At 50.3% G+C, this 16346-nt stretch overlaps 2 protein-coding genes across 7 annotated transcripts in view; one reads left to right on the top strand and one right to left on the bottom strand.

The window, feature by feature from the left end:
* Window positions 1-7197, top strand: part of FOXN4 (forkhead box N4) — a 65979-nt gene extending 58782 nt beyond the window's left edge. The window contains exon 12 of the mRNA XM_080979217.1: window positions 6622-7197. Coding sequence (XP_080835343.1) covers window positions 6622-6656 — 35 coding nt within the window. The 3' untranslated portion in view covers window positions 6657-7197. The remainder of the gene's footprint in view (window positions 1-6621) is intronic.
* The window catches only part of ACACB (acetyl-CoA carboxylase beta), a 60454-nt gene that overhangs the window by 4320 nt on the left and 39788 nt on the right, over window positions 1-16346 (bottom strand). Inside the window, exons 28-50 of one of the 6 annotated variants that reach the window (XM_080979162.1) lie at window positions 16186-16275; window positions 15603-15721; window positions 15299-15322; window positions 14582-14719; window positions 13805-13907; window positions 12949-13056; window positions 12257-12313; window positions 12013-12054; window positions 11707-11922; window positions 11324-11479; window positions 10441-10644; window positions 9177-9332; window positions 8521-8643; window positions 7229-7498; window positions 6143-6240; window positions 5751-5871; window positions 5540-5650; window positions 4691-4834; window positions 3633-3753; window positions 2159-2255; window positions 1744-1840; window positions 1208-1343; window positions 553-730 (exon numbers count right to left, since the gene is read on the bottom strand). In XM_080979162.1, coding sequence (XP_080835288.1) covers window positions 553-730; window positions 1208-1343; window positions 1744-1840; window positions 2159-2255; window positions 3633-3753; window positions 4691-4834; window positions 5540-5650; window positions 5751-5871; window positions 6143-6240; window positions 7229-7498; window positions 8521-8643; window positions 9177-9332; window positions 10441-10644; window positions 11324-11479; window positions 11707-11922; window positions 12013-12054; window positions 12257-12313; window positions 12949-13056; window positions 13805-13907; window positions 14582-14719; window positions 15299-15322; window positions 15603-15721; window positions 16186-16275 — 2909 coding nt within the window. Of the gene's footprint in view, window positions 1-552; window positions 731-1207; window positions 1344-1743; window positions 1841-2158; window positions 2256-3632; window positions 3802-4690; window positions 4835-5539; window positions 5651-5750; window positions 5872-6142; window positions 6241-7228; window positions 7499-8520; window positions 8644-9176; window positions 9333-10440; window positions 10645-11295; window positions 11480-11706; window positions 11923-12012; window positions 12055-12256; window positions 12314-12948; window positions 13057-13804; window positions 13908-14581; window positions 14720-15298; window positions 15323-15602; window positions 15722-16185; window positions 16276-16346 lie in introns of those variants that run through there. The other 5 variants (XM_080979163.1, XR_013978974.1, XM_080979164.1 and 2 more) reach the window with 5 other exon arrangements.

Below are 16346 nucleotides of genomic sequence, written 5' to 3'. Positions count from 1 at the left end.
GGGGGGCTCCAGATGTTAAGAACATAAGAACCCAAGAAGAGTCTGCTGGTTCAGGCCAAAGACAGCTCATCCAATCCAGCATGCTGTTCTCACAGGGGCCAACCAGATGCCCAATACGGGAAACCCGCAAGCAGGATCTGAGCACAAGAGCAACCCTCCCCTCTTGCAGTTTCCAGCAATTGGCATTCAGAAGCATGGCTGCATCACACAACACATAATTAGACTATGGAACTCCCTGCCACAGGAGGCAGTGATGGCCACCAACTTGGATGGCTTTAAAAGAGGGCTGGACAAATTCACAGAGGAGAGGGCTGTCAGTGGCTACTTGCCACAATGGCTATTATATGCCTCCATGGCTGGAAGAAGCTTCTGAATGCCAGTTTCTTGAAGCTGTCCTGGGGGAGAGGGCTCTTTCACTCGGGGCCTCTGGTTGGCCCCTGTGAGAACAGGATGCTGGCCTGGATGGGCCCTTGGCCTGATCCAGCAGCAGGGCTCTTCTGATGTTCTGACGACAAGACTGTCTAACGGAAGAGCACCTCCCTCAGCACCCACCTGCTCTCTTTGTCTGCATACAGCTCCATGTGAAGAGGATTGATAGTTGGATCAATCACCACCCAGGAGCCCCCGCGGAGCTCGGCATGGGGGGGGATGTAGACGAGGGCCGGCTGCTTGAACTGCCGAAGGCTGTCCACAATATATGCCCCGAACTTCAGCACCTGATCATACATGTCTGCAAGGAGGGCAGGAGTCAAGGCCAGCTCCAGGGCCGAGGGAGCAAGTAACATCACTGGGTGATTTTTTAAAATTAAACTTATTTGCCACTCTTTTAAGCAAAGTAACTTGAAACGATCGACAACAATAATTAAAGAACATTTACATTAAAACCAGCATAAAACAAGGCAGAGAAATCTAAAACACGTGGCTATTTTAAAAGGCAGGATTAAAAGATCCCACCCACTAAACGAGGCCATGGGTGATTAACAGCCAAAGGCTTGGCAGAAAAGAAATGTTTCTGCCTGGTGCCTAAAGGTATATAATGAAGGTGTCAAGGAAGCCTCCCTGGGAAGAGCATTTCACAAGCGGGGGGACACCACTGAAAAGGCCCCGTTCTCAGGTTGCTGCCTTCCTGTCCTCCTATGGAGTAGCACATGAAGAAGGGCCTCAAGTGACCATGGTCAGCTCATACAAGGAGAGGTGCGTAAGTTACCTTTCATCCCACCAGAGAATCCTCTCCAGTTGGCAAAAATCAAAAGTGGAAGGCGTTCACGGTCAAAGTCTCTGATAGCCTGGGCTGTTTTAAAGGCTGAATCCGGAAACCAAACCTGTCCAGCTTGCTGGATTATCTAGGAAGGAGGGAACAGAAGAGGTTGTGTGTAGGGCGGAAACCCTTCAAAACCAAAAACTTAGTAAAAAGGAAAGCAGGTAAAAATTTCAGATCCTGGTGACAGCAGCCAGGAGGTTGAGGGGCCAGGGGCTATTGGGAGGTTACCAAAAGTTTGTTGTTGTTGTTTTGCCATTTTCAAACGAACATTCAGGCCAAAGCTCCCCCCCCCCCCGACACAGTGCCCATGTTTCAAGGGATGTGTCACAGCAGAAGAGGAGCCATGTGGTCTGCGGACTTTTTACACAAGGAATGTAGAGGTCACCAAAACAACAAGGCAGCTTGAGAAGAACAATACAGGTTCATGGAAAAGATAAAATCAGCAATGGTACAGGAATGCAAATGACTCTAGTGCTCCCAACCTTCGCTTCTGATTCTGGGTTTGCTGGATCAGCTGGCACCGCCAACTCCACTGTTCGGGTCTCCACTGCGATCACACCCACCGGGATCCCTCCCAGCCTGCAAAGAATCCGAAGGAGGGAAAAGAGCTTCATGTGGACTCCATGCAAAACAAATGAAAAACTATTTAAAGACTCCAAGAGCATTTCAATGATCATAAGGACTAGGAATCCTATTTATGCAAAAGGCAGAAAGCAGAGATTTTCATTCTGACGAATTCTGCACCAGGCATTAAATGGCCTGGGTGCCGTGACAAGGGCAGGAGTGTAGCCCACCCCAGTAACTGATCAGGCAGCCATTGGGGGGGCACCTTTAAGAATGTGCCAGCCCCCTCCTCTCCCCAACTGCCTCTAGTAAGAGGGAAGATTCGGCCAATACCTGGCTCTGCCAACCACCACCGTCTGGGCCCAGGGCTGCATTATCTCCATGAAAGAGCCGTGGTCAAAGAAGCCGCTTTGCCAGGATCCCTTCACAGCTGCACAATAAAGGAACGGGGGATGCTGAGAAAAGTCTGACTGTGACCTTCCAAAGCCACAACCTCTTCATATATGCTGCGTTCATTATATGCAAAGCTGGGGAAATGTCGTAGCAGCAGGGAACGAGGGAGAAGACCCCTGGTAAATGCAGTCCCAGGCTCAAAGAGCCTCGACTGCCACAGTGAGCTGCAGTTAGTGCAGCAGAATGCTGCAGCCTGATAGCTGACAGGCTCAGCCACTTACAACACCTTATGCTCCCAGATCTGCACCAGCCATTGATTTGCTGCCAGGTGTTACTATTACTACTATTAGTACATAGAGCCCTTAACAACTTGGGACCAGTGTAACCTGTGAGGAGAAGGCGGACAACAGGTCTCTGGCAGATTGCTTATGCAGCTCACTCCATTTTCAGCTTTTTTTTTCCTTTTTAAAAAACTTTCACAGTGGAGTTTATGATCTTTTGCTTTCCCTTGCATTTTTACTCCACATATTTGATCCACATCTTATAATTATGCAATTCACAATGCTTTTGGTTTTATACTGTATTTTGGGCTGTCAGATCCTGAGAGCCCAGGGCCCAATCCTGAGAACTTGGGGCAGCCTCTGGTGATATCATTGGGGGCTGGAGCCCAGTGGTGCCCTTAGGCATGACACATTAAGCATTAACCATAGTCGCCAAGAGCATGTCGTCCAAATAAAAAACATGAAGTCTACAAATGAACAAATACGTCACTGGATGGAAATTCCTCCCCACACAGAGTGTTCATGCAGCTTTTTGCTTGTCCTGCCATTTCCCCCTGGGAAGAACTTCAGTCTTTACAGCTGAAACAGAGCAAATATCAGTGGGGTTTTCCATGGACTGACATTTGCTCTGACTCAGTCGCGAAGGGAAGGTTTGCCTGGGGTAAGCAGCAGGTCAAATGGAAAACCGCTCAGACCCGTTTTTTTTAGGCAGGGGACAAGCAGAACCATTGATGAGCCTTGAGCCTTGGAGATGGAGGTTAGTTGGGAGAGGGGAAGGGGACAGATCTTCCAGAGAGTCTATGCAATAACCTGCAACCAGCTCCTGCCAGGCTGAAGCTCGTAAGCTTCAAGCATAGCCTATTATTATTAGTAATGACAACAACAACAATGGCAACCTCCCTCTGTCACTTGGAGAGGGCCACACAAACCTAGAGACTTCAGGTCAGCCCTGGAAGTCTGGCAAACAAATTGTAGATTTGCCTTGATGACACTGACCAGGAGGAAATGTCAATGAAGAAAATTCCAGGTCAGAAACAATTCCCCCGCTATTACATTGCAACCCCTCCCCTTTCAGTTCCATACCTCCAAAAGCATTGCAGAATTCTTGCAGCTGGGTTAGTGCCTGTACTTACTGGGATGAGGTCTCCCTGCCAGCATCCACCGGGGATCATAAGGGGCTTTGGAAGGGACAAAGTCAATTTCTCTGTCAATGGGGTCACTTGTGGTGGTGATAGGCAAAGGGCTACGATTGTCCTACAAGAAGAAACTTCTCTTAAACGAGCTTTAAACAAAACGAGAGCCCTGAGAAGATGATCAAGAAAGGAAGAAATTAGGGCTGCTTAGCTCTGAGAATGTGAACAGCATCTTATAGAATCAAAGCCTCATAAAATTGTCGGAAGGGACCCTCTTTCTTCCTCAAAGGGGATGGCAAAGGGGGCCTGCCATCCGTGCCCACGGAGAGGGTGGTCAGCAATATCCCATTGCCCCAGTGAATGCCCTTCCTGGAATCATAGGGTCGCATCCTCAACCCGTCAATTAAACCTACATAAATCTGCCCTCCTATTTATGTGAGAAGCAGGACAGAGAATTCTAAGATGGTGGCCATCAACTACAGTCATACCTCCAAAGTCGAACGGAATCCATTCTGGAAGTCCATTCGACTTCCAAAACGTTCGGAAATCAAACCTGCAGCCAACCGGAATCCGCGGAACCCACCTCAGACATTCGGGTTTCAAAGAATGTTCGCAAACCAGAATCCTCATTTCCGGGTTTGTGGCATTCAGGAGCCAAAATGTTTGACTCACAAGGTGTTTGATTTCTGAGGTATGACTGTACTGGATTTTTATTTATTTATTGGTAATTCCCTTAAAAAAAAATATTAAATCATTATTTTTTAATTTTACGTCTGCTGCCCAGTTAAGATAGGGGGAAACTTTTTCAGTCAATTAAGATACTTTATTGTAAGAATTTATTTATGGATAGGTTTTGTTTTCACAAGGAAAAAAACAAGAACATGACATAAATAAATAAATAAATAAATAAATGAATAAATGAATAAATGAATGAATGAATGAAACAAACATTGCACCCCTGGTGTTTATCACCCCTATTAGGATAAATGATAATTATGAGGCGGGATGACTAGAGAGGAATTGTGAGGATTGTCAAAGCTCTGTTGCCCTCAACCTACCTTTGGCATAAATGTAAGCCACTGCAGAATAGTGTAGACGCCTTCAAAATCGTCTGGAACTGTTACGTGGGAAACGCCATTATTGTGCATGATCTGCACCCCTCCAAGCTGGTTGTTTGAAGTGTACACTTCACGGCCCAAGACCTGGTCCAAAAACACAACCCCAATCCAAGAAGAACATAAGAAGAACCCTACCGGATCAGGCCAATGGCGACCCATTGGCCCCAGCCTCCTGCTCTCACGGGGGCCAACCAGATACCTGTGGGAAGCCAGCAAGCAGGACCTGAGCTGTCCCTCCCCGCCTGCCCCACTGGCCAGCAACTGGCTTCCTCCAGGGGAAGCAGCAGGACAACAGGGAGTGTGGAGAAGCCCCGTGTGTCATGAGAGGGAGAGAAGGACTTTTCTCTCTTTACTTTCCCCAGGCCAGGCAAACTGTAAACTGGCCCAGGCCAGGCCCCTGTAAACTTCCATTGTGTCGCCTCTCACTCGCCATCTCTCTAAACTAAAAGGTCCCAAATGCTGCAACACGTGTAGGACTGTGATGCAAATCACTTAGGGAGATGCAGTGACTTTCTTTTTACATCCCCAAAATATTTCATGGGCAGAGAGAGAAATTGTTCCGTCCTTTCCCACACCGCAGCTGCATGCAGCTGAGATGGTCTGGGAGCGGGTGGCTCCTTGGCCGAGAGGCAGACATGGCAAAATGAGAGCCATCCAGCTGAGAAGATGAAGAGAGCTCCAGGGAGCTCTTTAGTGCTGCATGAGAACAAGCAAAAGGAAATGGAGTGCCAAGAAGGATCTGCGCAATGGAACATGGAGGAAGCTTAGGGAACGCCGCCTGCTCACTACCTTATTCAGAGCTCCAGCTCCGGTCAGAATGATGTGGGAATTGTCCACCTGGATCACCCGCTGGCCCAGCCTCACCAGGTAAGCCCCGATTCCGATGGCACGGCAGGTCACCTGCAGGAGACAGAAAGAGCCCAGGGCTGCTTTGAGTCCCAGTCTGGGGGAAAGCAGAATATACATACATACATACATACATACATACATACATACATACCATGCTGATGGTGACAATTTCATCATAGGCAACAGAAGACTCCCCAGCGATGGTGCCCGACGCTCTTAAGTTCTCCACGCCAAAGCCTTCTTCTTTGCCAATGATATCGGTGATGATGTACCTGCAGGAGGCCAAGGTGGCTGAAAGATGGAGCCAGGCAGGGCAGAACACCAAGAGTTCCTCCTCCCAGGAAGGAGGGAAGCTGCCTGACAGCGAGGCAAAGCACTGGTCCATCTAGCCTGCAACTTGGCTGCCTTTCCATGACTAGTAGAGGCTCTCTGGGATTGTAGACACGGTTGTTGTTTCCCTCTGTCTCACCTGGAAATACCCTTGGGGGTTGAACACGGGACCTTCTGCAGGCAAGCCAAGACAGGGGGACACCATTGACTCACCTCGATTCGCCGGCTTCCTCCACGTGCTCACAGTGAACAGAGTTTGTGGAGCTGATCCTGGTGTACTCCTGCGGGGTCAGGTACAGATACTTGAAGCCCTTTGGAAAAAGATGGTGGAGCAACATCAGTTGGGGAAACTGGGGGCACCACTTTGAAATCAGTGCGACAGATGAGCCGGAGCACAAACCAGGTGAAAAATGAGGCCACTGTGCTAGATGCCCTTACAGAAAGCAAAGCACCAGTTGAGAGCAGATAACTATTTGCCCCGTAATGCTTTGGAAGACCTCCCTGAAAACTTGCAAGGGGGGGGGGAGCTTTTGAAATGGACTGAAGTGCCAAGAAGTTCTTGCACCCCACTCCACTTCAGCACAACCTTAGACTTGAAACTGGCAGGGTTTTTATTTGAAATCATGAGATTTTAAATTATGCATTAGGAAGGAAATTTATTATGGCATAAGCTTTTCTTTTCTTTTTTGCAGACTTGAACCCACAGTGTCAGCTGAACATCCAATGAAGTGGATGCCATGATAAATCTGTTAGGCTTTAAGGTGCCTTTCTTGCAAGAGACTAACATGGTTGCCCTTCTGGAAGTCTCATGGATTAAGGGCATGATCCTGGGGAGGCTGTTGCAGTGCCTGAGGCAGAGCATATTGAGGCTCAAAGCGATCAATGCCCTCCTCTTCCTCCTCCTCCTCCTCCTCCTCCTCCTCCATGCATTTGTCCAACCTCCTTTAAAGTCATCCAAGTGGGTGGCCCTCATTACCTCCTATGCAAAAGAATTCCATCCTTTAACTATGTGCTGCATTAAAAAGGACTGGCTTCCTGTGGGTCCTAGCTTCCACTTCCAATGGCTGCTTTCTGCAAGGTGGAGATGGGATTGCAGCCCAGAGGAGAGGCTGCTGTCGCTTGAGGAGGAGACCCTCACACAGGGCTCTGCACACATTCAGGGAAGCTCCAGGAGACAAGTGGATCTCATTGAGAACTGTACCTATCCACAACCCCCCCCCCCAACAAAATGTCTCGGGATTCTACCCTAGTGAAACTCTCTTTTTGGGGGGAGGGGGGATCTGCCAGGAAGCCACATACCTTGTATGGCTCTGCAGGGTCCACCCAGCCCACCTGGAACTTGTGCTTGATCTCATCAGCAAACCCAATGCGGGCCCCACTGTTGGCTGCAATGTAGATCCTGGGGATGCCTTCGCTGCGCGCCAGCTCTGAAGCGCGCAGGAAGAGGAGGTCTTCCTCCGGCCCAAACGACCCGATCTTGTAGGTGATGTCATTGCTAATGACCACAATGTCACGGCCTCGGGGGTACTCAGGGGTCTTCATCTTCATCTTGAAGGCCACCATCCCAATCTGGAAGGATATTGAGGAAGAAGGAGAGGTGAAGAAGTTACCATCTGTATGTTCTGGAGCTTTTGTCCACAAAGCTGACACTGATTGCTTTCAAAGAATAGCAAGTGTTATGGTTATGGTTTAGTGAACAGCAAAAGCCAATGAGGTCATTTGTCTGAGAGCATAATCCAGCTTCCCCATCTCTCCTCAGTGGGCCTCCTATATATAGCCCTTGAGGGTTTAGCAACAGCCCCACCTCAGCAGCGAAAATACTGGAACTAGGGGGCCAAGAGCCAGCTTCTCCGCCTGCGCCTTTGCCATAAGAACATATTAAGCTGGATAAGGCCAAAGCGGCCCATCCATCTAGTCCAGCCTCCTGTTCTCACAGGGGCCAACCAGACAGCCCAAAGGGAAACCCTGCCAGCAGGACCCGAGCGCCAGAGCTCTCTTCCCTCCTGTGGCTTCCAGCAACTGGGATTCAGAAGCACAGCTGCCTCCGACCCTGGAGGCAGATAATAGCCCTTGTGGCTAGTAGGCCTTGATAGCCCCCTCCCCCAGGAATTTACCCAGTGCCATCACTGCCTCTGGTGGGAGTTTGTTCCATAGCTTCTCTCATGCTGCCTCTCACTCGCATTTTCTCTATACCTTTCCTCACACGGGAATTGCTCCAACTCCTTGATCACATTGGTTGTCCTTTTCTGAACCTTTTCTAACTCTACAATGTTCTCTTTGAGGGGAAGTGATCAGAACTGCACACAACATTCCAAATGCTCTTGCACCACCTATTGTTGTAGTGGTAACAGGGGGAGACCAGGGTTCAAATCCCCACTCAGGGTGACCTTGGGCCAGTCTCTGCCTCTCAACCCAACCTACCTCATAGGACTGCTGTGGGGATAAAATGAGGGAAAGAACCAGGTTTGTCACCTTGAGCTCCTTGGAGGAAAAGGTGGAATATAAAAGTAATCAATCAATCCAATGGCATTATGATGTTGGCAGTTTTCAGTTCCTTTCCTAGGGGGGGATTTGCCTTTCCATGGCCCTACCTCATTTCCTCCAGGCAGCCTGTTCATCTGTACCAGCTGCCCCTGAGAATCCAACACTAATTCTGTGTAGGTCAGGACATCTGCAGGGTCTGCTTCCGTGGAACCCCACAATTTGAACAGAGCCTAAAGAGGAACCAACATGAGAGCCATGAGCAAAACAACAGAGTGCCACTCTTTCTTACTCCAGAAGATCCAGTGTGTCAAGGATTCCTGGCCCAGCTTCTGCAGTGGGGTGAGAATCCAGTGGCTTTCCAGCTTTGACTCGCCTTCCCAGCCAGAAGGACCAAGGAAGAAGGGAGAAGCCGTCTGGAAGCCTGGAGGCGACGGACTCCCCACTGCTGCTCTAAGGGCTGCAGTCAGACCAAAGCAGCGCTGCCTCCCTCTCCCCCCCCCCCCGCCATGTACTCCCACAGTTGTGTCTCACTATCAGTTCTGGAGAAACAGGGACTAGAGGGTTTTAAAAAATAAGTAATGTAAACCTCAAACACCTTTCTGACCAGAGCTAACTGTGGGATGGGGCTGTGTGTGCAGCAGTGTGCACAATCCCTCTTCTGCTTTGTGAAGCCTCTGGGCTGAACTGGAGCCTGCTCTTCCCACTTACAAAGCATTTCCCTGATCCAACAGGAGGAGATGTGGGGGCCTCGTCCGCAGCTCACCTGCCGGAACATCTCAAGGAAGTCGTAGACGTAGGTGGTGCCGAGCGACTGGGCCTGAAAGCGCTTGGATTGAAGCAGGTCTTTGGTGACGTACGGAGTGTTGATGAGCATTCCGTGCAGAGGCCCTTGCTTGTCTCCATAGGAGTGGAACATGATCTAGTCCAGGAGGCAAAGCACAGCGTCAGGCCGCCTCCTCCTCACTCTTCCCCGCAGACTTCTACACTTGTGAAATCAAAGCTGTTTCAAACCTGGCAACAGAGTTTGTGAGGGGCAGAACTTGGCCACATTCACTCCATACATTTAAAGTGCTATGATGCCACTTGAAACACCCCTGGCTGTCCGGAGATCGTCCATTCTCTCCACGGAGCCACAATTTCCCAGGGTGCTCTGGGAAGAGGGATTGATTGTTAAACCACTCTGCAAACGGTAGCTCTTTGAGGGGAACAGGAGTCTCCTAACAACTCTCAGCACCCTTAACAAGCCACAGTTCCCAGAATTCTTTGGGGGAAGCCATGTCTGTTTAAAGGGGTATCATAGCACTTTAAAGGTCTGCTGCGGAGGTGGCCCTTCAGTTCTGATTTCTGAAATTCCCATTTTTTAACTAACCTACAACTCAAACAGGAAACAGCTGGGGGATAGAAAAGGGAGCACTGACCATGTACCTATTCACTTCCCTCCCCAAAGTTACTTTTCTTAATGAGGCAACATTTCCTTCAGGCAAAGAAAAGGCTGTGAAATGCCGAGAGGCACTTAGAGTAGGAGGAGACAGAAGACGGGGCCGGCAAGGATAGCAAGAGAGCAGAGGCTCCTCTATCCTCTCACATTCCGTTCCAACATTTGCAAGCACAAATTATTTGGGGGCTGCAGGAGACATCACCGAAGGCAGCCAGTGTCTATAAGGCCCAGTAGGAGCCCCTGTGGCCATTCAGGTGGTGCTGGGCAATGACTCCCGCTCTCCCTGACTATTGGTTGTCCAAGGCAGATGGGAGTTGAGTCCAACAACCTCTGGAGAGCCACCAATGTCCTCCATCCCTGGCCTCCTCTGAAGAGCAGCAGTTCTCCAGGTGCCCAGAGACACTGGGGGTTGAACCAGGAGCCCTTGGCATGCAAAGCAGCTGCTCTGCCACTCAGCTAACAGAGCAACGGAGGGAGATATCCCACTTTATACTATGTGGTCATGATTGGTGCAGAGAACAAAAATGCAAGAACAAAGGAGTAGCATACACAAACATTCCATCATCTCCAGCACATGCAAGAAACCTACATTTCCCGTGCTGGGGTCATTGACCTCCTTGTAGAGGCTGATATCCAGGTAGTAGCCCGACTCGTCTGTGAGAAAGAGGCGGATGGGGATGGCCTGGGCAGTTGGCGTCAGGCGGATGTTGATCTTCACTTCGGCTTGCAGGACCCGGAGTTTCCACAGACGGCTCCCGTAGCGCATCACCATGGAGCGCACCGATTCCTCAATCTGGGGGTGCCACCAACATAATCAGACTGATAATATTCTTTTAAGAATGTTAAGAATGCAGGGAGAGCCTGCTGGATCAGGCCCATGGCCCATCTGGTCGAGCATCCTACTCTCACAGGGGCCAGCCAGATGCCCCAATGGGAAAGTAGCAAGCAGGATCCAAGCACAAGAGCAGCACTCTCCCCTCCTGCAGTTTCCAGCAACGGTCATTCAGAAGCATTGCAGATTAGAAAATACAGTGGAACTTCGGTTCCCAAATGCCTCCATTGTCGTACATTTCAATTCTTGAACACTGAAGACCCAGAAGTGAACGCTTCCGTTTTCGAACATTTTTCAGAACCCAAGCGTACGATGCGGCTTTCACTAAGTGCAAGAAGCTCTTGCAACCAATGGGAAGTCACGCCTCAGTTTTCAAACGTTTTGGAAGCTGAATGAGCTTCCAGAATGTATTTTCTTCAAGAACCGAGGTACCACTGTACTTTAACTAATAACACACAAACACAAAGGTGTGTCGGAAGACTGCTGCTGCTGCTGGTGGTGGTGGGCTTCCCAGAAGAGGCGTCTGGTTGGCTACTGTGAGCAGCAGGGCGCTGGATGAGATGAGCCCCCTTTGGTCTGTCCCATCTGCAAGAGCCCTTCTTAGGTGTTTACCAGAAAGGGAAGCAAGCAAGGCTCAGACCTTGGAGGGGTCCATGACGACGGTGGGGACGAAGTTGAGGAAGATGTGGTTGCAGTCGGTGCGGACACTCGTGTTGCTGAAGGCCACTTCCAGCTCATCCATGGCCTCCAGGAGCAGCCGCTCACCCTCGTTCTGCAAGTATTCAAACGAGGCTTCCTGTCCCAGAGAGAGGGCAGAGGAAGCGCCACATCAGAGAGAGAAAGGAAAGACCCTCAAAGCAGAAAAGAAGAGGCTTCACAGTGCTATAAGGAGCCGGGCGGGAGCCTGGTTAAAATGCCTGCTTTCGGGCTGAGCTGACCTCAGCAGACGCTTCGTTCCTGGCCCCCCTTCCACTTCTTGCGCCCCCCCCCGACAGCTTCCCTTGGCTCAGCCATGAGGCTTACCTTGGTGATCAGGTCCGAGTGTCTGACAATGGCACGGACAAAAAACCTGTAGTCTGTAACTTCAGCGCCTTCCTCCACCTTGGCAGCACCCAGGTAAAGGTGCATCTTGTGGTTGGCGCAAGGCACTGCTGTCAGGTCAAAGTTGCGCATGCGGTTCAGCTCCAGCTGGAAGGCCAACGCCGGCTCCAAGTGGCGGTAGATGCGGTCTTCGGCAAACTGCCAGGAAAGTGGGACAAGCACCTGTTGGTCTTGGCAGTGCGCAAGCTAAGCTAACTTCCACGTACAAAACCACCTGGGCCAACTCACCTTATCTCGTGCCCGGAATGTGAAGAACTTGGGAAATTCCCTCTGCAACGGAAAGCAAAAGTCATAAACAAGGAGAAGGAGAAGCCCCCTCCCCCCACTACAGAGAACTGGGCTCCTTCAGGAAGAAAAGTGGGATACAAGAACAACTGAGAGCAACATTCCTTTAGTGCCTTGTCTTCTTTTTAAAGAAAATAACCCACCAATCCTAAAACCCCCAAAATGAAATTCCATCACTTTCACTGACCTGCTGTGTTATCAAAAATGTGATTCTTCGGAGCCCACATTCAACAAGGATGTTGTTCTGTATGGAGAACAGACCAAGAAGAGAACAGAGGCCAAGGTGAGAGTGAGCCAAGGAGAAACTTCCCGCAGACATGACCCCCTCCAAGGGCAAAATAGTTGATCTTTCAGGGAACAGCAACACAAACCATCAGCTCAGACAGCATCAATGTAGGCATGGCTTTGCCTTGAGCAGGAGCCAGCGTTGGCCTTGAGGATCTACAGCTGGCGATGTAGTCGGGTTCATCATTCAATGTGCACCCTTGAGTCCAAAAACCAGCTCAACAAATGCATTTTTTTGCGGGGAACAAATGGGATGTGTGCAGCTGCGCCCCCACCTCCCTGCACAAACATGGCAAGAGTTCGCAGCCCAAAAATGGAAAACAAGCTGCTAAAAACAAGGGGGCTAGCTGCCTAATGCATGGCTGTCGGGGCACAACACATCTCCTTCTTCGCCTGAATGAAGAACCTGACACACACACTCTGTTTGTTAAGGGGGCTGGGAGCTGCTAGAAACCCCCTTACAGCAGCTTTAACAAACTACATTTCCCAGGATTCTTTGGAGGAAGTCACGTGACTCAAATGTGTTTCCAATGAAGCCCAAGACCCATTCTGTTTTTCCTGCCAGTCCCCAGAGTGAAGTGAAAGGCACAAAACCTTGGACTGAGCGAAGGCTCTGAAGACGGGCACCAGCTCCTCATCTTCATGGTGTTCTGCCCACCGAATTGCAACATTCAGGATATGGATGGGCTCCTCTCGGAGGTTCTGGAAATGGCAAAGCCACACGGTCAGTTACAGTGACAACCATAGTAACTGTCTGGGAGACGCAGGGTGTACTGGCCTCAAAGTTGCTGGGGCTTAGGAAGTGGTGGGGGGTGTCTGCCAGGGAAACAGGCAAGCTGCTTTGGTCTTGGATTAGGATAAAGCAGCTGGAAGTTAGCTCTGCTTTCCCCAGAAATGTCTGTGCAGGCTGAACAAATGCCATGGTGCCATGGCTTGGAGCCTTCCTAAAAGTAAGTGCTTTAGTGCCTCCCAGGTTCCCTCCCATCTGGGCTGCAAGAGTAAGTGGGAGGGTGGCAAAGGGGTGAAGCCCCACAGAGGCTCTCCCACCCCATTTGTTGCCCAACTGCAACACAACAGCCCTGCAGTGCTGCCCATGGGTATTACTCTCCTGTAGCAGACCCTTTCTTCACAGGAGGATGGTGGCAGCAACTACTGGAGAGTAAGATCCATTGGCAGCACTGCAGGACTGTTGTGTTGCAGTTGGACAAGGAACAGGGTGGCAGAGGCTGTCTTGGGCATTCTGCCTTCCCCACTTATTGGCGCGCCAGCGTGGAGTGTTGGACTAGGACCTGGGAGACCAGAGTTCAAATCCCCACTTGAGCATGAAGCTGACTGGCAGTCGCTGCCTCTCAGCCTAACCTACCTCACAGGGTTGTTGTGGGGATTAAATGAGGAAGGGAGAAACCTTGTATGCCACCTTGAGCTCCTTGGAGGCCCACAAGTCGCTCACCTTGCTGTCTTCTTCATCGTACAGCGTGGCCCTCACCTCACTGAACAAGGGGCTCTCAGAAGGGTTGGGGTCGGCAAAACAGGAAATGACCTCATCAAAGTTTCTGGCACAAAAGAGAAAACAGGGAGCAGAAGAATCAAAGAATGAGAGGGCCTAAATGCCGATGTGAAGAATAAGGACTGACTGGCTGTTTTTTCAGTGGCCGCTTGGCTATCTAAACCTGGAAGTCCTTACAAGGGCTGTCGCTTGACTTAAAAATGTCTGGCAAGTGACAGTCGTTGAGAAAATAGCTCAGAGCATAAAAGGAATGGGGGGCGGAATCAGACAAACTGTATGCAACATGGTGGGTATACAAATAGACCTGGTCTTAAACAGAAACCCTCCAAAGCGTCTTTCAGCTCTCTTGAACAGAATGGCTAGAACTACATTCTTTCCTGGGAATGACTGGTGGTTAATAAAGACTTTTGTGCTGTCCCCAGGATGCTACACACAGGATAATTTGGAAGAGACCTACAATTCACAGAGCGGTTTAGCAATCAATCCTTCTTCAAAGGGAGTTCTGGGAATTGTAGCTGGGAAGGGATCAGGGCCCTCCCAACAGCTCTCAGCACCCTGAACGAACAGCAGCTCTCAGAATACTTTGGGAGACATCATAACTATTTAAAGTGGTATTGTAAGCACGTCATAGGTACGGTGTGAATGTGGTCTAGCTGTTTGGTGACATTCAGAAGGCCAGGGTCACAACACATTCCTCCAAAAACATGGCTGTTCAGCTACCTGGTGAAGTCTCCAAATCTGTCAAAAGCCACCATGGCCCCCATCCGCTGGCAAAGAGGAGAAAAGCCACTGTCCATGAAGAGTTCAGTGCTGTGCCGGGCTAAGTCGGGGTTCGAGATGCTTATGGGCACAGACATCCTACACGCAAAGGAAGGGAAGAATCAGGCACAGCAGAGCCCCGGAGTCATGGAGACAGGACTCTTGGATGCCTAAGGGGGTTACGGCTATTCTCGTAAAGGAAACAGGAGTGCTGCAGCAGCACCACGGATCCCCCAGGGCAGCCCTCACTCCTGCCGCCTTGGAGATTTCACAGCTCATGATGATGATCCCACAACTCCCAGCATGGATAGAAGGCTGACCCAGGACAGGTCACAGGAGGTGGCTGCGCACAGTTCATCTCAGCCCTTGAAAGTCCTTGCTCCCAGTGTGGCCCTGAGGCCACAAATGCTGGCTTCTTATTTCCACCTGGAGATTTTGATACTCACTTCTAAGCTTCATAGCAGGGACCAAGAACACGTAAAAAAATAATCATAATCCCATGATCCCGGAAGAAAGACCCCTTTCACATGCTTGCCAAAAAGCAAATTAGTTAGCAAGCCCAGAATGAATGAAAGAACCAGGGAAAGGTAGGCAAGGAGTCGTACACGCACTTGCAGCCAGGTTATTCTTTTTACATTGCCACTCATGCTGCACAGTGTAAAGAACCAGACACTCTACCTGCTCAGGGCGGGGCTGCTGCCTCTGAAAGAAGACACACAAAGCTTCCTTACACCTCATGCCCAGCCACTGAGCCACCTGCTCCAATCAGCAGCGGCTATCCAAGGTCTCAGGTGGAGAGGCCAGGGACTGAACCTGGGACCTTCCAGTAGCTCTGCCCCCATGCCCACACCTCCTTTCCAGCCTGCCCTTGTCCAGTTTCCTTCTGCACCAAAGGTCCTCCCATGCACACATGTTGAAGAGCCCCCAAAGCCCCAGGGAGCCAGTGCAAGATGGTCGGTCTCTGGCTCTTGGCTAAGCCCACCTGTTTGGATGGGACGATGGCAGCATGAACTGGAATTCCACCACGCAGGTGCCGTCCGTGAGCTGGCGATGCTGGAGGCTGTTCAGCTCATAGGCGATGTAGGCTCTTCTCACGTACACCTGGGGAGGAAAGAAGGAAATTCCAATGACAGGTGAAGAGCAGCATACTGCTATAATCTTTTCCTCCCCAAACGGGGGTGCTGGCCACAGGTTGGGGTGATGGTGGTTTTGCTTCTTGGATTTCCCCCAGAAAGGGCACATCTGGAGTGGGTGGGGAAATGCAGGTTGGAATTGGATGTCAATGACGTCGTGTGAGTGCTGCAACGCATCTGTGAACGGCAGGGGTTTGGGCTAGGCGACCCTTTGGGTCCCTCTCTTCCAGCCCTACTGTTCTATGAATGAGAACCCACCCTTCAGATCATGAATGCTGCATGCATTCATCCCCAGACTGCCAGCAGTTGCCCCAAACTATGCAGCTGCCATCAATGCTACAAGAGCACCCTCTCTTTTTTGGAAGGGGGAAAATGTCACTGTGTTCCATTCAAGCACTACCCTACTCTAGCCTTTGCCATCCTCCCTTTTACCTCAAGGGCTGCCATGCGGACCACCTGGTTGGAGTGATAGAAGAAAGTAGGCAGGACATCAAAGATGGTGGTTTCAGAAAGGATCAGTTTCTAGAAAGGAAGGGAGGAGCAGCGAATGAACAAACAGGCCTGCCGTTGGAGAACACAATACATTTTTAGAA

This window comes from Podarcis pityusensis (assembly GCF_964106645.2).
Source record: "Podarcis pityusensis genome assembly, chromosome: 13".
Classification (NCBI taxonomy): domain Eukaryota; kingdom Metazoa; phylum Chordata; class Lepidosauria; order Squamata; family Lacertidae; genus Podarcis; species Podarcis pityusensis.
This window is presented reverse-complemented; position numbering and strand designations above follow the sequence as displayed.